The sequence below is a fragment of the Typopeltis vanoorti genome, chromosome 13, assembly GCF_054136105.1.
Source record: "Typopeltis vanoorti isolate ZY-2024b chromosome 13, IOZ_Tvanoo_1.0, whole genome shotgun sequence".
Classification (NCBI taxonomy): Eukaryota; Metazoa; Arthropoda; class Arachnida; order Uropygi; family Thelyphonidae; genus Typopeltis; species Typopeltis vanoorti.
Window position 1 is genome coordinate 13897548 of NC_143561.1, and position 16136 is coordinate 13913683.

General features: G+C 34.8%; 1 protein-coding gene across 3 annotated transcripts in view; it reads right to left on the reverse strand.

Annotated features, from left to right (window-relative positions):
- The window catches only part of LOC150099942 (deoxycytidylate deaminase), a 69586-nt gene that overhangs the window by 35624 nt on the left and 17826 nt on the right, over positions 1-16136 (reverse strand). For all 3 annotated transcript variants that reach the window (XM_090402850.1, XM_090402848.1, XM_090402849.1), the window contains exons 2-4: positions 13812-13895; positions 10154-10259; positions 967-1102 (exon numbers count right to left, since the gene is read on the reverse strand). In XM_090402850.1, coding sequence (XP_090258976.1) covers positions 967-1102; positions 10154-10259; positions 13812-13885 — 316 coding nt within the window. In that variant the 5' untranslated portion in view covers positions 13886-13895. The remainder of the gene's footprint in view (positions 1-966; positions 1103-10153; positions 10260-13811; positions 13896-16136) is intronic.

The window sequence follows — 16136 nt, forward strand, 5'->3', positions numbered from 1 at the left end:
ACAAGACGGTGTTCAAACCAATTTTAACTTATGGATCTGAAAGCTGGGTTAGAAGTAAAACACTCGACCAAAGACTAGAGACCACAAATATGAGAGTCCTGAGAAAGATTAGGGGCATGAACAGATGGCATCAATGGCAATATCAGATTAAAAACGAGGATATTAGGAAAGAACTTTGTCAGCATCCAGGAATGCATTAACAGAGCTAATCTCAGGTGGTACGGTCACTTAAACAGAATGGACGAGGAAAGATTAGCAAAACAAGTGTTCTCTGCCAGGTTGGCAGGAAAAAGACCCACAGGAAGACCAAGATATAGGTGGATTGATACAGTAAATAGTGCTTTAGAACAGTGCTTCCCAAACTTATGGATGTGAAGGCCCCCTTGGTAAAATTAAAATATTTCACGGCCCCCATCGAAAAAAAAAAATGGTAATACAGACATATTATTATAACATTTATTGTATTTATATTCAATCCAAAACATACACAGCGAATATCGCAAAAATCAAATGCAAATATGACATTTTTAGCATCTTACATACACATTCGACATGGCACACTTAGTCTTAAAACATTTTAAATTTGTTTTCATTATTTCATGGCCCCATCAACAAAAATAACAGCCCCCAAGGGGGGCTGCAGCTCACAGTTTGGGAAGCGCTGCTTTAGAAGATAGAAATATAAGATCTGATAATGTTACAGTCTTGACAGGTAACAGACTGATTTGGAGGAAAATTGTAGATAGGAAGTTAGTAATGATGTAAATTTTTCATGTAGTGTTATCAGTACTATCATACCTGTACACCCCTTGAGGGTATATATATCAGGAATTTGATGATGATGATGATATATTGTCAATAATATATTATGTTTGGTAATTATTTTATTAATCAAATGATCTTTCAATTTATGTTCAATAAAACTCTATAGCAAAATAAAAAAAAAATCCAAATAATGTTTCTTACCATAGGGGCGCTTGGTATCAAGAATATTGTCTGCATCTCGTGTCCAGGGTAAATCATCATCATTACATCCAATTGGCATGCCATTATAACCTACACCAACAATTTTGTTCTCTTTATTTACAATGCATGCACCAACCTAAAATTTATAAAAATATTCAAATAATGGATTTGAGCTGATTGTCAAGCATAAAGATGAGGAACCAATTTTTTTAAAATATATAAGATACCACATCATAAACATGTACTGTATGGTGTACATAAAGAATTTACTCAAACATACTGTAAATGATACAGAGCAATTCATGAACAATATTTATTCACCACTGTTTATTCATACAGGGTCATTATAAAGTCCTTATGCAGTTTTTAGATTTTCAGGACTTTCATTCAATACATGATAAAATCATTCTAAAAAAAAAGGGTAAATGAAAGAATTTATTACAGCGTTATACATAGTTTATTTTTGGGATTGTTAATTTTCAACATTGCCTCCATAGCTCAGTCAGTATAGACGAAGCCATTTGGTCAGAAAGACCTGGGTTCAATTCCCATCTATGATGTGAGGAACCTTTATCTGGTCTCTTTCAACTAAAGGTGAGTCAGCCAGTCTCATACGGAGATAGAGGGTTTTTTCACCTGGAAATTCAGACTTTTTGTCCCTCAGAACAGGCCCTGTGAACACACACACGGATTACAGCCATGAATACTTACCACAATATGTGGAAGAGAGAGGGTCCTCACCACATATTGTTACACTCATCGTTAACCATGAGTCTCATCATGGTAGTCAACCTCCTAGATAGGAGACGACACATGAATGGAATGGAATTTTCAACATATCCACTGTCATTATGTATACAAACAGATATGATTCTGAAGTTCTACAAAAATGTTTTGCAGTTGATTTTCAGTAATACCCTGAATCACATTAGTTATCCTAGTCTGCAGACCTTGCTCTTTAGATGATCTGCAGACTAGGATAACTAATGTGAAACTGCCTAACACTAAGAGCAAAGTGACACGGTGCACCATCTTGTTGAAACACTATTACCTATAAGTCCTAATTCTGCAGCATTTCCAAATAGTTCTCGCTATTAAAAGTCCATTCTTGATGAGTCCCTGACTTCATTCAATACATGATAAAATCATTCTAAAAAAAAAGGGTAAATGAAAGAATTTATTACAGCGTTATACATAGTTTATTTTTGGGATTGTTAATTTTCAACATTGCCTCCATAGCTCAGTCAGTATAGACGAAGCCATTTGGTCAGAAAGACCTGGGTTCAATTCCCATCTATGATGTGAGGAACCTTTATCTGGTCTCTTTCAACTAAAGGTGAGTCAGCCAGTCTCATACGGAGATAGAGGGTTTTTTCACCTGGAAATTCAGACTTTTTGTCCCTCAGAACAGGCCCTGTGAACACACACACGGATTACAGCCATGAATACTTACCACAATATGTGGAAGAGAGAGGGTCCTCACCACATATTGTTACACTCATCGTTAACCATGAGTCTCATCATGGTAGTCAACCTCCTAGATAGGAGACGACACATGAATGGAATGGAATTTTCAACATATCCACTGTCATTATGTATACAAACAGATATGATTCTGAAGTTCTACAAAAATGTTTTGCAGTTGATTTTCAGTAATACCCTGAATCACATTAGTTATCCTAGTCTGCAGACCTTGCTCTTTAGATGATCTGCAGACTAGGATAACTAATGTGAAACTGCCTAACACTAAGAGCAAAGTGACACGGTGCACCATCTTGTTGAAACACTATTACCTATAAGTCCTAATTCTGCAGCATTTCCAAATAGTTCTCGCTATTAAAAGTCCATTCTTGATGAGTCCCTGACTTCATTCAATACATGATAAAATCATTCTAAAAAAAAAGGGTAAATGAAAGAATTTATTACAGCGTTATACATAGTTTATTTTTGGGATTGTTAATTTTCAACATTGCCTCCATAGCTCAGTCAGTATAGACGAAGCCGTTTGGTTAGAAAGACCTGGGTTCTATTCCCATCTATGATGTGAGGAACCTTTATCTGGTCTCTTTCAACTAAAGGTGAGTCAGCCAGTCTCATACGGAGATAGAGGGTTTTTTCACCTGGAAATTCAGACTTTCAAAAAGAATGACCCAATTATGCAGTCTTTTCCTAATGCACACCAGACACGACCTTAGGGGAATCTCTTATGTTCCTCTACTTTTTGTGGCTTTTCAGTGTCCCATATATGGCAATTATATCTGTTGACCTTACCACTAATGTGGAATGTTGCTTTATCAGAAAACGGTTCACGGAAAATCAATCTTGTGTGGTAATCCTCTTCTAGCAACATTATTGGACTTGAATTTTTTAGGCTTTCATGTGAAGTTTCATTCTGAGAATTTTACACACTGTTGAGTCAGGAATACCAGCTCCAAAGAAGCCTGTTTTACTGATATCCGTGAACTTGCAATAAAGGATTGTTCTACAGATGACACACTTTCCTCACTTACACTTGGCCTTCTATCTAGATCGTGGGTTATCATTAATGGAACCTGTTTCTTCAAACTTATTCTCCAATTAGTTATTTAATTCCTATGTGGTGCATCTTTGTTATAATGGATTCTAAATCTTCTTTGTACTGTGACCAAAGATTAACTTGGCCAGCCACAGCACACAATTTACCTTCTCTTCTATTGAAACCATTTGGTCAATTCTAAACAAACAAAAACAATAATAAATGTTTTGCTAAACTACAATAAAATACATGAATCACTCATATACATACTAAACTTTACTAAATTACATTTCTAATGTTTTTAAGATTGATTTTACCATGTATAGAATGGATATTATGAAGTTTTAAAACTGTACAAAGACTTTATAATGACCCTGTATATTACATATTAGATCTACTGAAATCTCTTCTGATAGTAGTATCTCTTAACATAACTTTTAAAAAAAAATATTAAACAGAACCTAGGGTTATATATAGGAATTTTCAATGAATGTTTATTTTAATTGTAATAAACTAGAATCTGAAGGTAACAAACTAATTCGGGTCAAAAACGTTGCTTCATCACTAGAAGCAGTTTATTTAAAGTTATAGAATAACAATACATCATTATTTTGAGATATGATCTTGTAATGGTCATACAGAAGTCATTTTTCATCATATATTAAAAACTTTATTATCTAGTGTGACGAGGTGATAAATTTTTCTTTCAACTTCTGTTCAGAATGAATGATTTGTATTCTACATTATTTCAGCTAAGTTGGAGCTCAGCTGAAATAATGGGGAGTATAGTTATTCTTTTGAACAATTTCCTATTCGAATTGCTGTTTAAGAAGTGGCCTACTGAAATAATTGATATTTAAACTGAAGATCAATTTATTTATATTTATTTTAACAAAAGAAAATAAACCAAAACATAATAATATGAACTGCAAACTTCATGCCAATAATTACTATTATTTGGGAAATACTGTGGAGTTGGAGACACAACTAACACACCCACACAACTTGCTTATCCCTTCTCAACAGTAGCTTCAGTAACACCATAATCCTCTGTGCTCTTTTTAACTACTTTTGCTATATGTCTGTAAATTTCAACTCCCTGTCTATTATAATACACGATCTCCAGTACTCTCTTCAATCCAAAATGCATAACTTCACATTTTGTAACAGTGAACTAGCATCAATAATTCATTTACTCATAACATCAGTCCATTCAAATTTTTCTGCAAGGTCTATAGATCAGTTTCATTTACTATTGATCTCTTCCCAGCCAACCAAGCTAGCAAACATTTTAGGTTGGCTGGCTAAGTGGATAGATAGTATATGCACTTTCTAATCAATAAACTGTGGGTTCAAATCTCACTATGGCATCGGTTTGTAATGCATTTAGATGGTAGATGACTTATTATTCAGTATGAAACCACTAACCCTGCTTACTGAAGGCCCACTATAATGCTAACATTATATGTTTGATGTTCTATTTTCTTGGTCCTTATAGTAGAGTTTCCAGATTATCCAAAGACCTGCATATAGTACGAGCATGCTATCACACTCACACACAGTGTGACTGTTAAGTAATGAGATTGATTTTTTTTTTTTTTTTTTTTTTTTTTTTTTTTTTTTTTTTTTTTATTTACAGGATAGGCCTTTGAATAAAAGGTAACAAACGTGTTTATAGTTTTTAGAGTGTTGTATTTGCAGGTGCAACTTTCGAGTTGAGTGACGCAGTAGTTTTTGTGGTAGTAATCATTGAAGTAAGAGTGTGTAAGTGGAGCGTGTCAGAAGCTGTGTCATGGAGCAAAGAGCTGTGATAAAATTTTATGTAAATTAGGAAAAAATGCTACAGAAGTGTACCAAGACCTAAAAAATGTTTACAGCAATGAGCGAGCCATGCACAAGTGTTCTGCTGGTTTTCAACATTTAAAGAGGGGAGGGATGAGTCCCCGAGGATGACCATGCTGTGGACGGCCAATTTCTGCACTGGTAAATGAAAATGTGGTGAAAGCTAGTGAAACTCTCTTTCTAGCGATACATGAATAACCACTAGGCTACTTGCTATACAGCTTGGTGTCGGCAAGGAAACAGCCAGATTAATCTTAGAGTAGAAAGAGATCTGCACAAGAGGAAGATTTATTCAAGGTTTGTGAACATGTTGACACACGAGCAGAGAGAGCATCAGGTTGCATGTTGTCAAAATTTCATCCATGCAGTTGATCAAGATGATATGTGGAAAAGAATTGTCTTGTGATGAAAGTTGGTATTTTCATTTTAATCTGGAAACAAAATGCCAAAAAATGAAATTTGGAACATCTTCCGGGCAGAAGAAAGTCAGGTTGCAAAAATCACGAGTTAAGACAAGAGTCATTTTTTTTTGACACTGATGGAATCACAAATTTGTTCCCGAGGATATCACAGTGAACAGCCAGTATTATTTAGTAGTAATGCAACATCTGTATGCCCACATGCAACATGTTGGGAAAGAACTGTTCCACAACAACAATAATTGGTTTCTGTTGCACGACAATGTGCCCATGCACTGCTGAAGCAGTTTCTGCCTTTGAAGTCAATCCGTGTGATCGAAACCCCCCCCCCCCTTGTTAGGGTATCCATGGATACCCTAGCCATCTCTCACTTCTAGACAGAAGCTTTTTAAAAATGGTTTGGAGGTACTCAGGCAATTGCTATTCACATTTTCATGCCATTTGACCAGGTCTGGCAGAGGGCCATCTTATGGTTTCTTCTTATCAGATTTCTCTGTCAATGCTCCACACTCTTCCCTCCTACGCATTAATAACTTTTCCCCCCTCCATCCTCAAATCATATCCATAATTTTGTTAGCGATACACTATATTTCTTTCTTCAATCAAAACACTGTTCTTCTCACCATTCTCCACTGGAGAATGGTGAGAAAAACAACTAAATCTCAATTCTGCTATATTTTCTTACCCCCCCCGCCCAATTAGATAATATTCTATCTCCAGTTGAGATCAGTTTTCCTTCTTGGGTTAACTTTGATCTGTAACCTATCCTGACACAAACACATCACACTACCACCTTAGCCTCCAAAAAACCTTAATGTCATCTTTTGTTAAAAATGTACATCAAAAACCTTCTTAAGAATGCTAGACATAGTTCAAAAGAGGGCAATCTTGTTGACTTTTTTTTTTTCATATCAAAATGAACAAGGAGCTACTTTTTTCCCCAATGTTAAGTAGGGCTTATTTTTGCTAGATACCAGAGTCAGATGACTCTCCCCCCCCCCCTCTCTCTCTCTCACACACACAAATTAACTGCTTTTTCACTTCAATGCTCTGCTTATGCAGTAAGTTTTTTCATATATTCCTTGACACTGCTCTGCCAAACTGATACCACTATTCCAATCACCTTCTAAATGTGTAACAACATGAGCAGAGCAGCTGCTGGTCAACATCCATACACAGTTTAGCTTCAGATTTATCAATAACCTCCCACCTTCCTCTTCAGCCTACCTCTGCTCCTAAGAAGAACCTTTCTCATACTATCTTTCTCAATGACTACAACCTGCAGAATAAACATACATAAGAAACAAATAACTTCATGTTATAATTTAGTACTAAAAGTTGTCCAATTAAGCTAAAAGAACCTCTCTAATGTATATACAGGGTGTTCGGGATAAATTTGACAGTTTCGTAAGGAAAAAGAAAATCTTCTTTGTATCTATTAAATTTAATGAATTGACAAAAAAACATTACAGGCAGAGTTAATTACAATACTATCAACAAGATTTACTCAAAATAACCACCATTAGCATCGATCACAGCTTCAATTCTGCTTCGGAACCTCGAACAAGCTGATGCTACAGTCTCCCTGGGAAGGGCCACAAAAACTGTTTTAATTTTATCCATTAACTGGGCTTTTGTATTACTGGAAGTGCGATTGGTGTCTTTTTCAACTGCGCCCCATACAAAATAATCCATGGGGTTAAGGTCTGGGGAGTTTGGAGGCCAAACATTTGGACTGGTGAAGTCGTAGAAATTTTCAGACCATTTTTGACTTTTCCCAGAGGTGTGGCAAGGGGCCGAATCCTGCTGCCATACATACGGCCTACCATTGGCTACCCTTGTTATCCAGGGCTTGACTACAGTTAGCAACTCCACGAACAAAGCCCGAATTCCAATGCCAGGGTTCTTCAACACCTGTTCCTGCAGATTTGCGAGGAATTCTGCTGTACAAACGCAATCAGATCGTCTGCTAGGGATCTTTCTTCTTGCTACATCCTCGTAGTCACCATTGCAAGTCTCTAGTTCATGCCTGATTGTTTTTACTGTATTCAGGGAGCATTGGGCAGCAGTCGTAATATCCTTATTTTGATGGCGGGCACGAATCATCATGATACAAGTTATTCTCTTCCATGATTCAGGTGGGTTCCAGCTATCCATCCTTTCTGACATCTTGTATATGAATGAAGAAGGGTCCAAACTTTTAAATGAAGAGAAGTGTGTGTTAATACATGTAACTTACGGAAAAATATAATTAATTATAAATATGTCAAATTTATCCCGAACACCCTGTATTTGTGGAAACAGTTACACTAGAAAGAAGATAGGAGTGGCCTTGACTGGAAGAGGATGTGCTATAGAGGATGCATCCTATTAATGATCCAAAACTGAGAGTAAAGGCAACTTGTAAAATTGCCATTGTCATAAATTCATATACAGTATGTCTCAAAAGAAAGAATTTGTGCATTGATACTACTGTAAAGTAGGAAAAAAGCTAATGTATTTGACTTTTTTTTTGCTAGGTATAGCAGAAACATCACTTTCTAGCAAACATCATAACAAATACTCACTGTAATAAAGTACAGAAAAGTCCAACTCAAGTTCCATAAGTATAATGCTATACTAAAGTAAATTCACTATAAGAATACAATCATCAGCATCGAAGTTGCCTTACCTTACACTACTTAAAAGACATGAGCACTGCCCAGGCGTCTGTATTTGCTAAAGGTTTCATTGGCCTGACAGCTGTTTTGAACATAGGACTGCTTTGGTATTGAATGAGAGTTCTTGCTCTCTTAAGGTTTCTGCCTGGTCTCTGAAGAGAACCAACCAGTTTGAAACAGCTGTCAGGCAACTGAAACCTGTATCAAATGCACAAATAAAAAGCGAATATATGAACATCTGTCCATATATTTGCTTGAATTTTATTTACTTAAAAGATATGCTCATGTCTTTTAAGTGGTGTAGGATAAGGCAACTCCGATGCCAAGGACTGCATTCTCATAAGCTCTCTGATCAAAATTTCGAAACTTCCAAAGTTTCTAGATATATTCAGCTTTGAAATAATGTTAAATCTTTAGCATTCATTATTTATATATTATTTCTGTTGTGTAGAGACAACAGAAATAAATTTCAAACTGGTTGGTTCTCTTCAGAGACCAGGCAGAAACCTTAAGAGAGCAAGAACTCTCATTCAATACCAAAGCAGTCCTATGTTCAAAACAGCTGTCAGGCCAATGAAACCTTTAGCAAATGCAAATACAGACGCCTGGGAAGTGCTCATGTCTTTTAAGTAGTGTAAGGTAAGGCAACTTAAAATTGACTGTACAGAATGGCCAAAGTCCCATTACTCCTTATGAGAAATTGATAAATACAAATCATATGGCATGTGCTACTCACTGAAAGAAAGGGTTTTCCTTTGACCAAAACATATTTCATGACTGACAACTTTTATTTATTATGTTATTATAAATTTGTTATAAATTATGTTAAAAGTTTGAAGTAATCTAGAACATAGCCCCCCCCTCCTCTGAAGTATCTAATGTTAGATAATTTTTAAACAGAGCAATATGAACACAATTTTAGGTCAATTTTCTGCACTGTTGAGTGGGCAATTCTAAATTCCAATGATCTTTTATAGATTGATTTCACTGTAAATTCACAATAGATTCCTCAACTTGTCTACTCTACACTATTTCCTCTCTTGTCCGAGGTCTTATCACTTCTGGATTTATCCTTTACACTTCAGTACTAGAAAATTTCTTCTCCCACTATAAGAGTGTTTCATTTAGTGGAGAATCTCACTGATATCACTGCTGGAAATCAGCTAACAGTCTTGTTATTGTCTTTCTAGTTCTTTCTCTAACATGCACACAACAAACGACATTCTTCAATAGTATAATTGCTTTGATCAGTCACTGTTAAATCTGAAAATATAAAAGAAAATAAAAATATTTAATAATGAGGAAACTCTCACTTTTACAAGGAATTAGGACACATGTCAAATGATTTGCATTTACCAATTTCACATAGGAATAACAAGAATTTATGGCTATCCTGTAAAATGTCTAATTTGTAGCTTTTGTGATAATTCCATTACAAAAACAGCTGACTCTCATTATAACAAACTCAGAGACTACAGAAATAATTTTTTATAGTAAGCAGTTTGCCATAGTGAATTTAGTTCACCATAGTAATCACAGTGTTTGTTACAGTGAGAGTCAAATGTAATCAGTTTGAACCCAGAACAGCATTAGAAAAATTAGATAATCCACTTAAAATTCTGCATGAATATCTTATTCGAACCAGTATTTTGAAATTTGAAACAATTCCTGAAATATCCCAGTGGTATCATGAAAGCATGGCTAATAAATAATAAGAAATTAATAATTGTATATATATCAAAAACACCAACCTGCGTATTTGGATCTTTACTACGCATTGCAGCCAGAAATGCTACTGCCATAAAATAATCTGCCCATGGAAGATAGTTTAACCTTTTCTGAATATTACTTGGACTTCTATGTGAATGTAAAAGAAAGAAAAAAAAATATAAAAAAATAAAAAATACTAATGATATTAGGAAAAACATGTATACATGTCAGTAATGATAAACAAGACAAAGTGGTGAAAGCTATATAAAAGATTACATAAATTTAAAAAAAAATTTTTTTAAATTTTAAAGCGAATAAAAGTTGAGCAGTTCTCAGATGTGAACTGTAGACTAAAATACACAAAGATTATTGAAGAAAAAATGAAAGAGTTTGAGAACAGAAATCAAACCTTGGAGATTCAGTGGCAAACTCTGAAGAAAACATTGATTGATTCTGCCAGAGAGGCATGTGGTGAGGTTGTCTGCAAGGATAAAAAAAATCAGAACACCCTGGTGGACACAAGAAGTTAAAGAGGCAGTGAAGGAAAAGAAGAAAGCATATCAAAAGTTCCTGTCATATAAGTCAGCTCGTGCTCTTAGAGAATATAGAGACAAATGCAAGAATGCTAAACACTGTGTAAAACTAGCTAAACAAAAGTCATGGGATGACTTTGGCAAGAATATAGAAAATAAATATCAAGAAGGTGGCAAAATATTCTGGAGGTTGTTGAAGAAGCTTAGCAATGGAGGAAAGAGTGCTGTAAAAGGAGTTAGAGATGATAAAGGTGACATGAAAACCAGAGAAAAAGATATCCTTGAAGTATGGAGTAATTACTTTGAAAAACTGCTAAATGAAACAAGAAGTGATGACAGCGCAATGGTAAAAAACACTGACCAGGCATGCAGACAGGAATGCATATCCATACTTGAAGTAGAAAAAGCCATCAAAGGCTTGAAATGTGGAAAGGCAGCTGGGGTAGATGATATTCAACCAGAAATGCTGAAGTATGGTGGTATAAGAGTCTTACAGTGGCTGCACTGCATAGTTCAGAAAGCCTGGACAGAGGGACGAATTCCCGATGATTGGAGTAGAGCTCTCATAGTACCCATATATAAAAAGGGAAATAAAACTGAATGTGAGAATTACAGAGGTATTTCCCTACTGAGTGTTCCTAGCAAGATCTATGCAAGTATATTTGAGAAACGGTTGAGAGGAATTGTGGAAGAAAAGCTTGGTGAAGAACAAGCTGGATTCAGGCCAAACAGAGGCTGTCAGGATCAGATCTTCACTTTATGACAAATAGTCGAGAAAGCATGGGAATATAACAAAGATCTGTATTTAAGTTTTGTTGATTTGGAAAAGGCATATGATAAGGTGCCAAGAGAGAAGTTATTCAATACGCTACAGTTATATGGTGTCAATGGGGCATTATATCAAGCAATACTTAGTCTTTATTTGAGTTGTAAGTCAGCAGTTAGAATTGTAGGAAGTACAGGAAGATGGTTTAATGTTAAATCTGGTGTCAGACAAGGATGTACATTATGCCCTCTGTTATTCATTATCTATATGGATCACATTATGAAGGAAAGTGGTATTAAACATGATATCAAAATTGGAGATGTTAATGTCAGCTCTTTGCTTTATGTGGATGATGTTATACTTCTAAATAAATCCGCTACAAGTCTGCAAGATTCTCTGACTAAATTGAATAGCTGTTGTAATAGATATGGTATGAAGGTCAGCAATAAAAAGACAAAGACAATAAAAATAGGCAGAATCATTGAAAATGTCAACTGTGCTGTGAATGGAGAACCTGTGGAACAAGTAAAACATTTCAGCTACTTAGGCACAATTTTTAGTGAAGATGGTAAATTAAATATAGAAATAGACAACAGAATCAGCAAAGCTGGTATGATGGGAAGTCAATTGAATAAATTCATATGGAATAAGAGAGAAATTAGTCAGAACACCAAATTAGCTGTATACAAGACAGTGTTCAAACCAGTTTTAACTTATGGATCTGAGAGCTGGGTCAGAAGTAAAACACTTGACCAAAGACTAGACGCTGCAGATATGAGTTCTGAGAAAGATTATAGACGTGAACAGATGGCATCAATGGCAATATCATATTAAAAACGGGGATATTAGGAAAGAACTTGACATTGTCTGCATCCAGGAATACGTTAGCAGAGCTAATCTCAGGTGGTATGGTCACCTAAACAGAATGGGCGAGGAAAGATTAGCAAAACAAATGTTCTCTGCCAGGTTGGCAGCAAAACGACCCAGAGGAAGACCAAGATATAGGTACAAAGTGTCTTAGATGATAGAAATATAAGATCTGATAATGTTGGAGTCTTGACAAGTAACAGACTGATTTGGAGGAAAATTGTAGATAGGAAGTTAGTAATGATATAATTTTTTCATGTAGTACTATCATATCCTGTACACCCCTTGTGGGTACATGGCAGGAATTTGATGATGATGATGATATAAATTTTTACAGAAGTCCAAAACTTTTCACATGTCACTTTCTCATGAACATTAAAAAAGTGACATGTCAAAAACATATTATTTTATTACTGAAGTATAGAACCAAAAGGCTTCAATTTGGCATAATTAAAATGAAGATAATGGATCTATCTGTATTTTATAGCCAAATGTAAAAAGAAACTTAAAGGAGTTTTGAAATTTACCAGAGAGCTTATGAGAATATAATCTCTGCTCAAGCCTGTATTGCCTTTTATTAATATTTGAATTAGGTTTCACTGGCCTGAAAGCTGTTTCAAATTGTTGATTGTCACCAGAGAACAGGAAAAAAGTTTGTTCAAATTGCCCAAGTTCAAAGAAGATCAAGTCCTCCACAGGTAGCCCTAAGGTTGAATCACTATGCTGTGCTCAATCACACAGAGCCAATCCTCAACTGACACAGTCACAGGCAAAGTCCATCATCACCTTGAGAAGTGTGCTCATAGCAGCAGTAAGTAAGAACCCACCACTTTACCAAACATCACCACAGCCCTACAGTTCTTGTCAGAGACCGGGCACAAAGCCAGAGAGCAAAAACATTGTTAAACACCTTAACAATCCTATGTCAGAAAGTTATATTCATATAAGTGAAATCACAGTTAATAATAATAATAATCCGTTTTTATAACATAAAAGAAATTTACATTCCTGAAAGGAAATTCATATGGTGGGATGGCACATGCAGATTTCCCAAAGAAAGAAAGTCTTATTTATTTTTTAGTATGCTACCAATTAGAAGAAAAGTTCAGTACAATGCAATCTCTCAAAATGACTACTGATTGATGCATCATATTTTGCTTTGGTGTGATTATTTTTTAGCACTGTGTGTGTGTGAGAGTGAGAGAGATGCACCCTCCCCAACACCTCCTCAGCATGGGAGTATTACTGAAGTGGTGTTATAATATTTATTTTGTTACTGAAAAAATAAAATGGAGAATATCCTTTGCTTTTGAATTTTGACAAAACTGATTTAAGTTCATTTGCATAAAAATTCTATTAAATTAGAAATCTTCATTTTAATCATGATTTATTATAATATATATTGTTATTAGAAGACAAATTATTTTACCAGATCTCAAAATATATCGATATCATATTTTTAATAGCACATTTGAAACATGCCGGTACTAACACCAACCCACTCAGATATCAAAATAACAAAATATACTTTACCTATTGTGACTGCTATCTCCATTCAAATGAAAACTCTGGAGTGCCTCATCTGGGATGAGAAGATTATCAGACATTCTAAAAATTCTGGAAACAAAGAAGATATATAATAAAGAACTGCCAAAATTTCAAAACTTAATAAAAACTATACATGAATTATACTGATTATTTTGATTCCCCTTGCAAAAAACTTTTCTTAGCACACAGAAATATGTAAATACAATATATACTTAAATATACATTAATACCTGCAACCACATATAAATCAATGAAGATAAAGCTGTTTTAAGGATACTTGTGACATAAGACTGAATGATATACACGTAAACAAAAGAAAGATATTTAATTAATCAAATATTTTAATCTGGAAATAGCAGACCATCCTCAGTGATATTACAAGAACAGTTTTAAAAAATACAAGCTAGAATACTAACAATAGATTGTTAAAAATAGAACACTCCGCATAATGTTATATCACTAAGTATGAAACAAAATATTTTGAAGTAGAGACATGATTGAAAAAAATAAATAAATAAATAATCAGTAATCTTGATTAGACTTTCCCAGATTTTTGATATAGATATACAGTCATTACGATTCAGGTTGGGACGATGGAGCAAGGCCTCCACGCTTTCCTTGAACAAACGTTCAAACCTATAACAGGATTTATGCAAGAGGCGAGTCCTGGACCAAAAGATGCTGTGGTCAGTTTCAATCCCGTGTTGAGCCAATCCAGACTTTTCAGGTTTGTTGTGAAGAATGGACGATTGATGTGCTTGGATTCTTTTTTCAAGAGAACGTCCAGTCTATCCAAAATAGGAGAGATCACAGTTGCAAGTAATTTGATAAACTCCGGGAAGAGATAAAGTTGAGCGTTTGTCTTTAGGAGAAGGAAAATGAGAAGACAATTTGTTAATAGGTGAATAAGTAGCTGTTAAATCATATTTCTTTAAAATTCTTCCGATAGGTTCTGAAATACTGGAGATATAAGGAATAGGCACTCGACGTATTGAAACTTTGTTGTTTTGTGGAGGATTACAAGAACTGAGAAGATGTTGAGTACTTTTTTCGGAAAAGCCATTGAGTTTCATGTGTTGTTGGATAGTAGAAAGTTCTTTCTGTAGATAATCAAAAGTAGAACAATTAGTTTTGGCTCTTCTGATGAGGCATTTTATAATTCCTGTTTTTTGACATGGATGATGGGCTGATTCTTTAAGAATATAACGACCTGTGAACTTTGGTTTCCTGTATACTGTAGTTGTAAGAATATTTGAAGGTGACCGGATGAGGAAAACGTCTAAAAAAGATAACTGGTTGTTTTCTTCTATTTCCATAGTAAACTTTATACGATGATGCAAGGAATTGATACTGTTTAAAAAAGAAGGTAAAGAGTTTTTTGCTGTGTTGCCAAATAGTAAAGATGTCATCTATATATCTTACCCAAAAGGATGGTTGAGGGAAAATAGATGAGAAGAGGACTTTTTCTAAATGTTCTAAATAAAAGTTGGCTAAAGCAGGAGAAAGAGGACTTCCCATGGCCGTTCCTTCTACTTCACTGTAAAATTTATTTTGACATACGAAATATCCAGAATGTATTACGAAATCGAATAGTTTTTTAATGTCTTCAGGAAAGATGTCAGCAAGTAATTTTCTATTATAAACTATTCGATTCGTAATACATTCTGGATATTTTGTATGTCAAAATAAATTTTACAGCCAAGTAGAAGGAACAGCTATGGGAAGTCCTCTTTCTCCTGCTTTAGCCAACTTTTATTTAGAACATTTAGAAAAAGTTCTCTTCTCATCTATTTTCCCTCAACCATCCTTTTGGGTAAGATATATAGATGACATCTTTACTATTTGGCCACACAGCAAAAACTCTTTACTTTCTTTTTTAAACAATATCAATTCCTTGCATCATCGTTTAAAGTTTACTATGGAAATAGAAGAAAACAACCAATTATCTTTTTTAGACATTCTCCTCATTCAGTCACCTTCGAATATTCTTACAACTACAGTATACAGGAAACCAAAGTTCACAGGTCGTTATATTCCTAAAGAATCAGCCCATCATCCATGTCAAAAAACAGGAATTATAAAATGCCTCATCAGAAGAGCCAAACTAATTGTTCTACTTTTGATTATCTACAGAAAGAACTTTCTACTATCCAACAACACATGAAACTCAATGGCTTTTCTGAAAAAAGTACTCAACATCTTCTCAGTTCTTATAATCCTCCACAAAACAACAAAGTTTTAATATGTCGAGTGCCATTTCCTTATATCTCCAGTATTTCAGAACCTATCTCAAGAATTTTAAAGAAATAT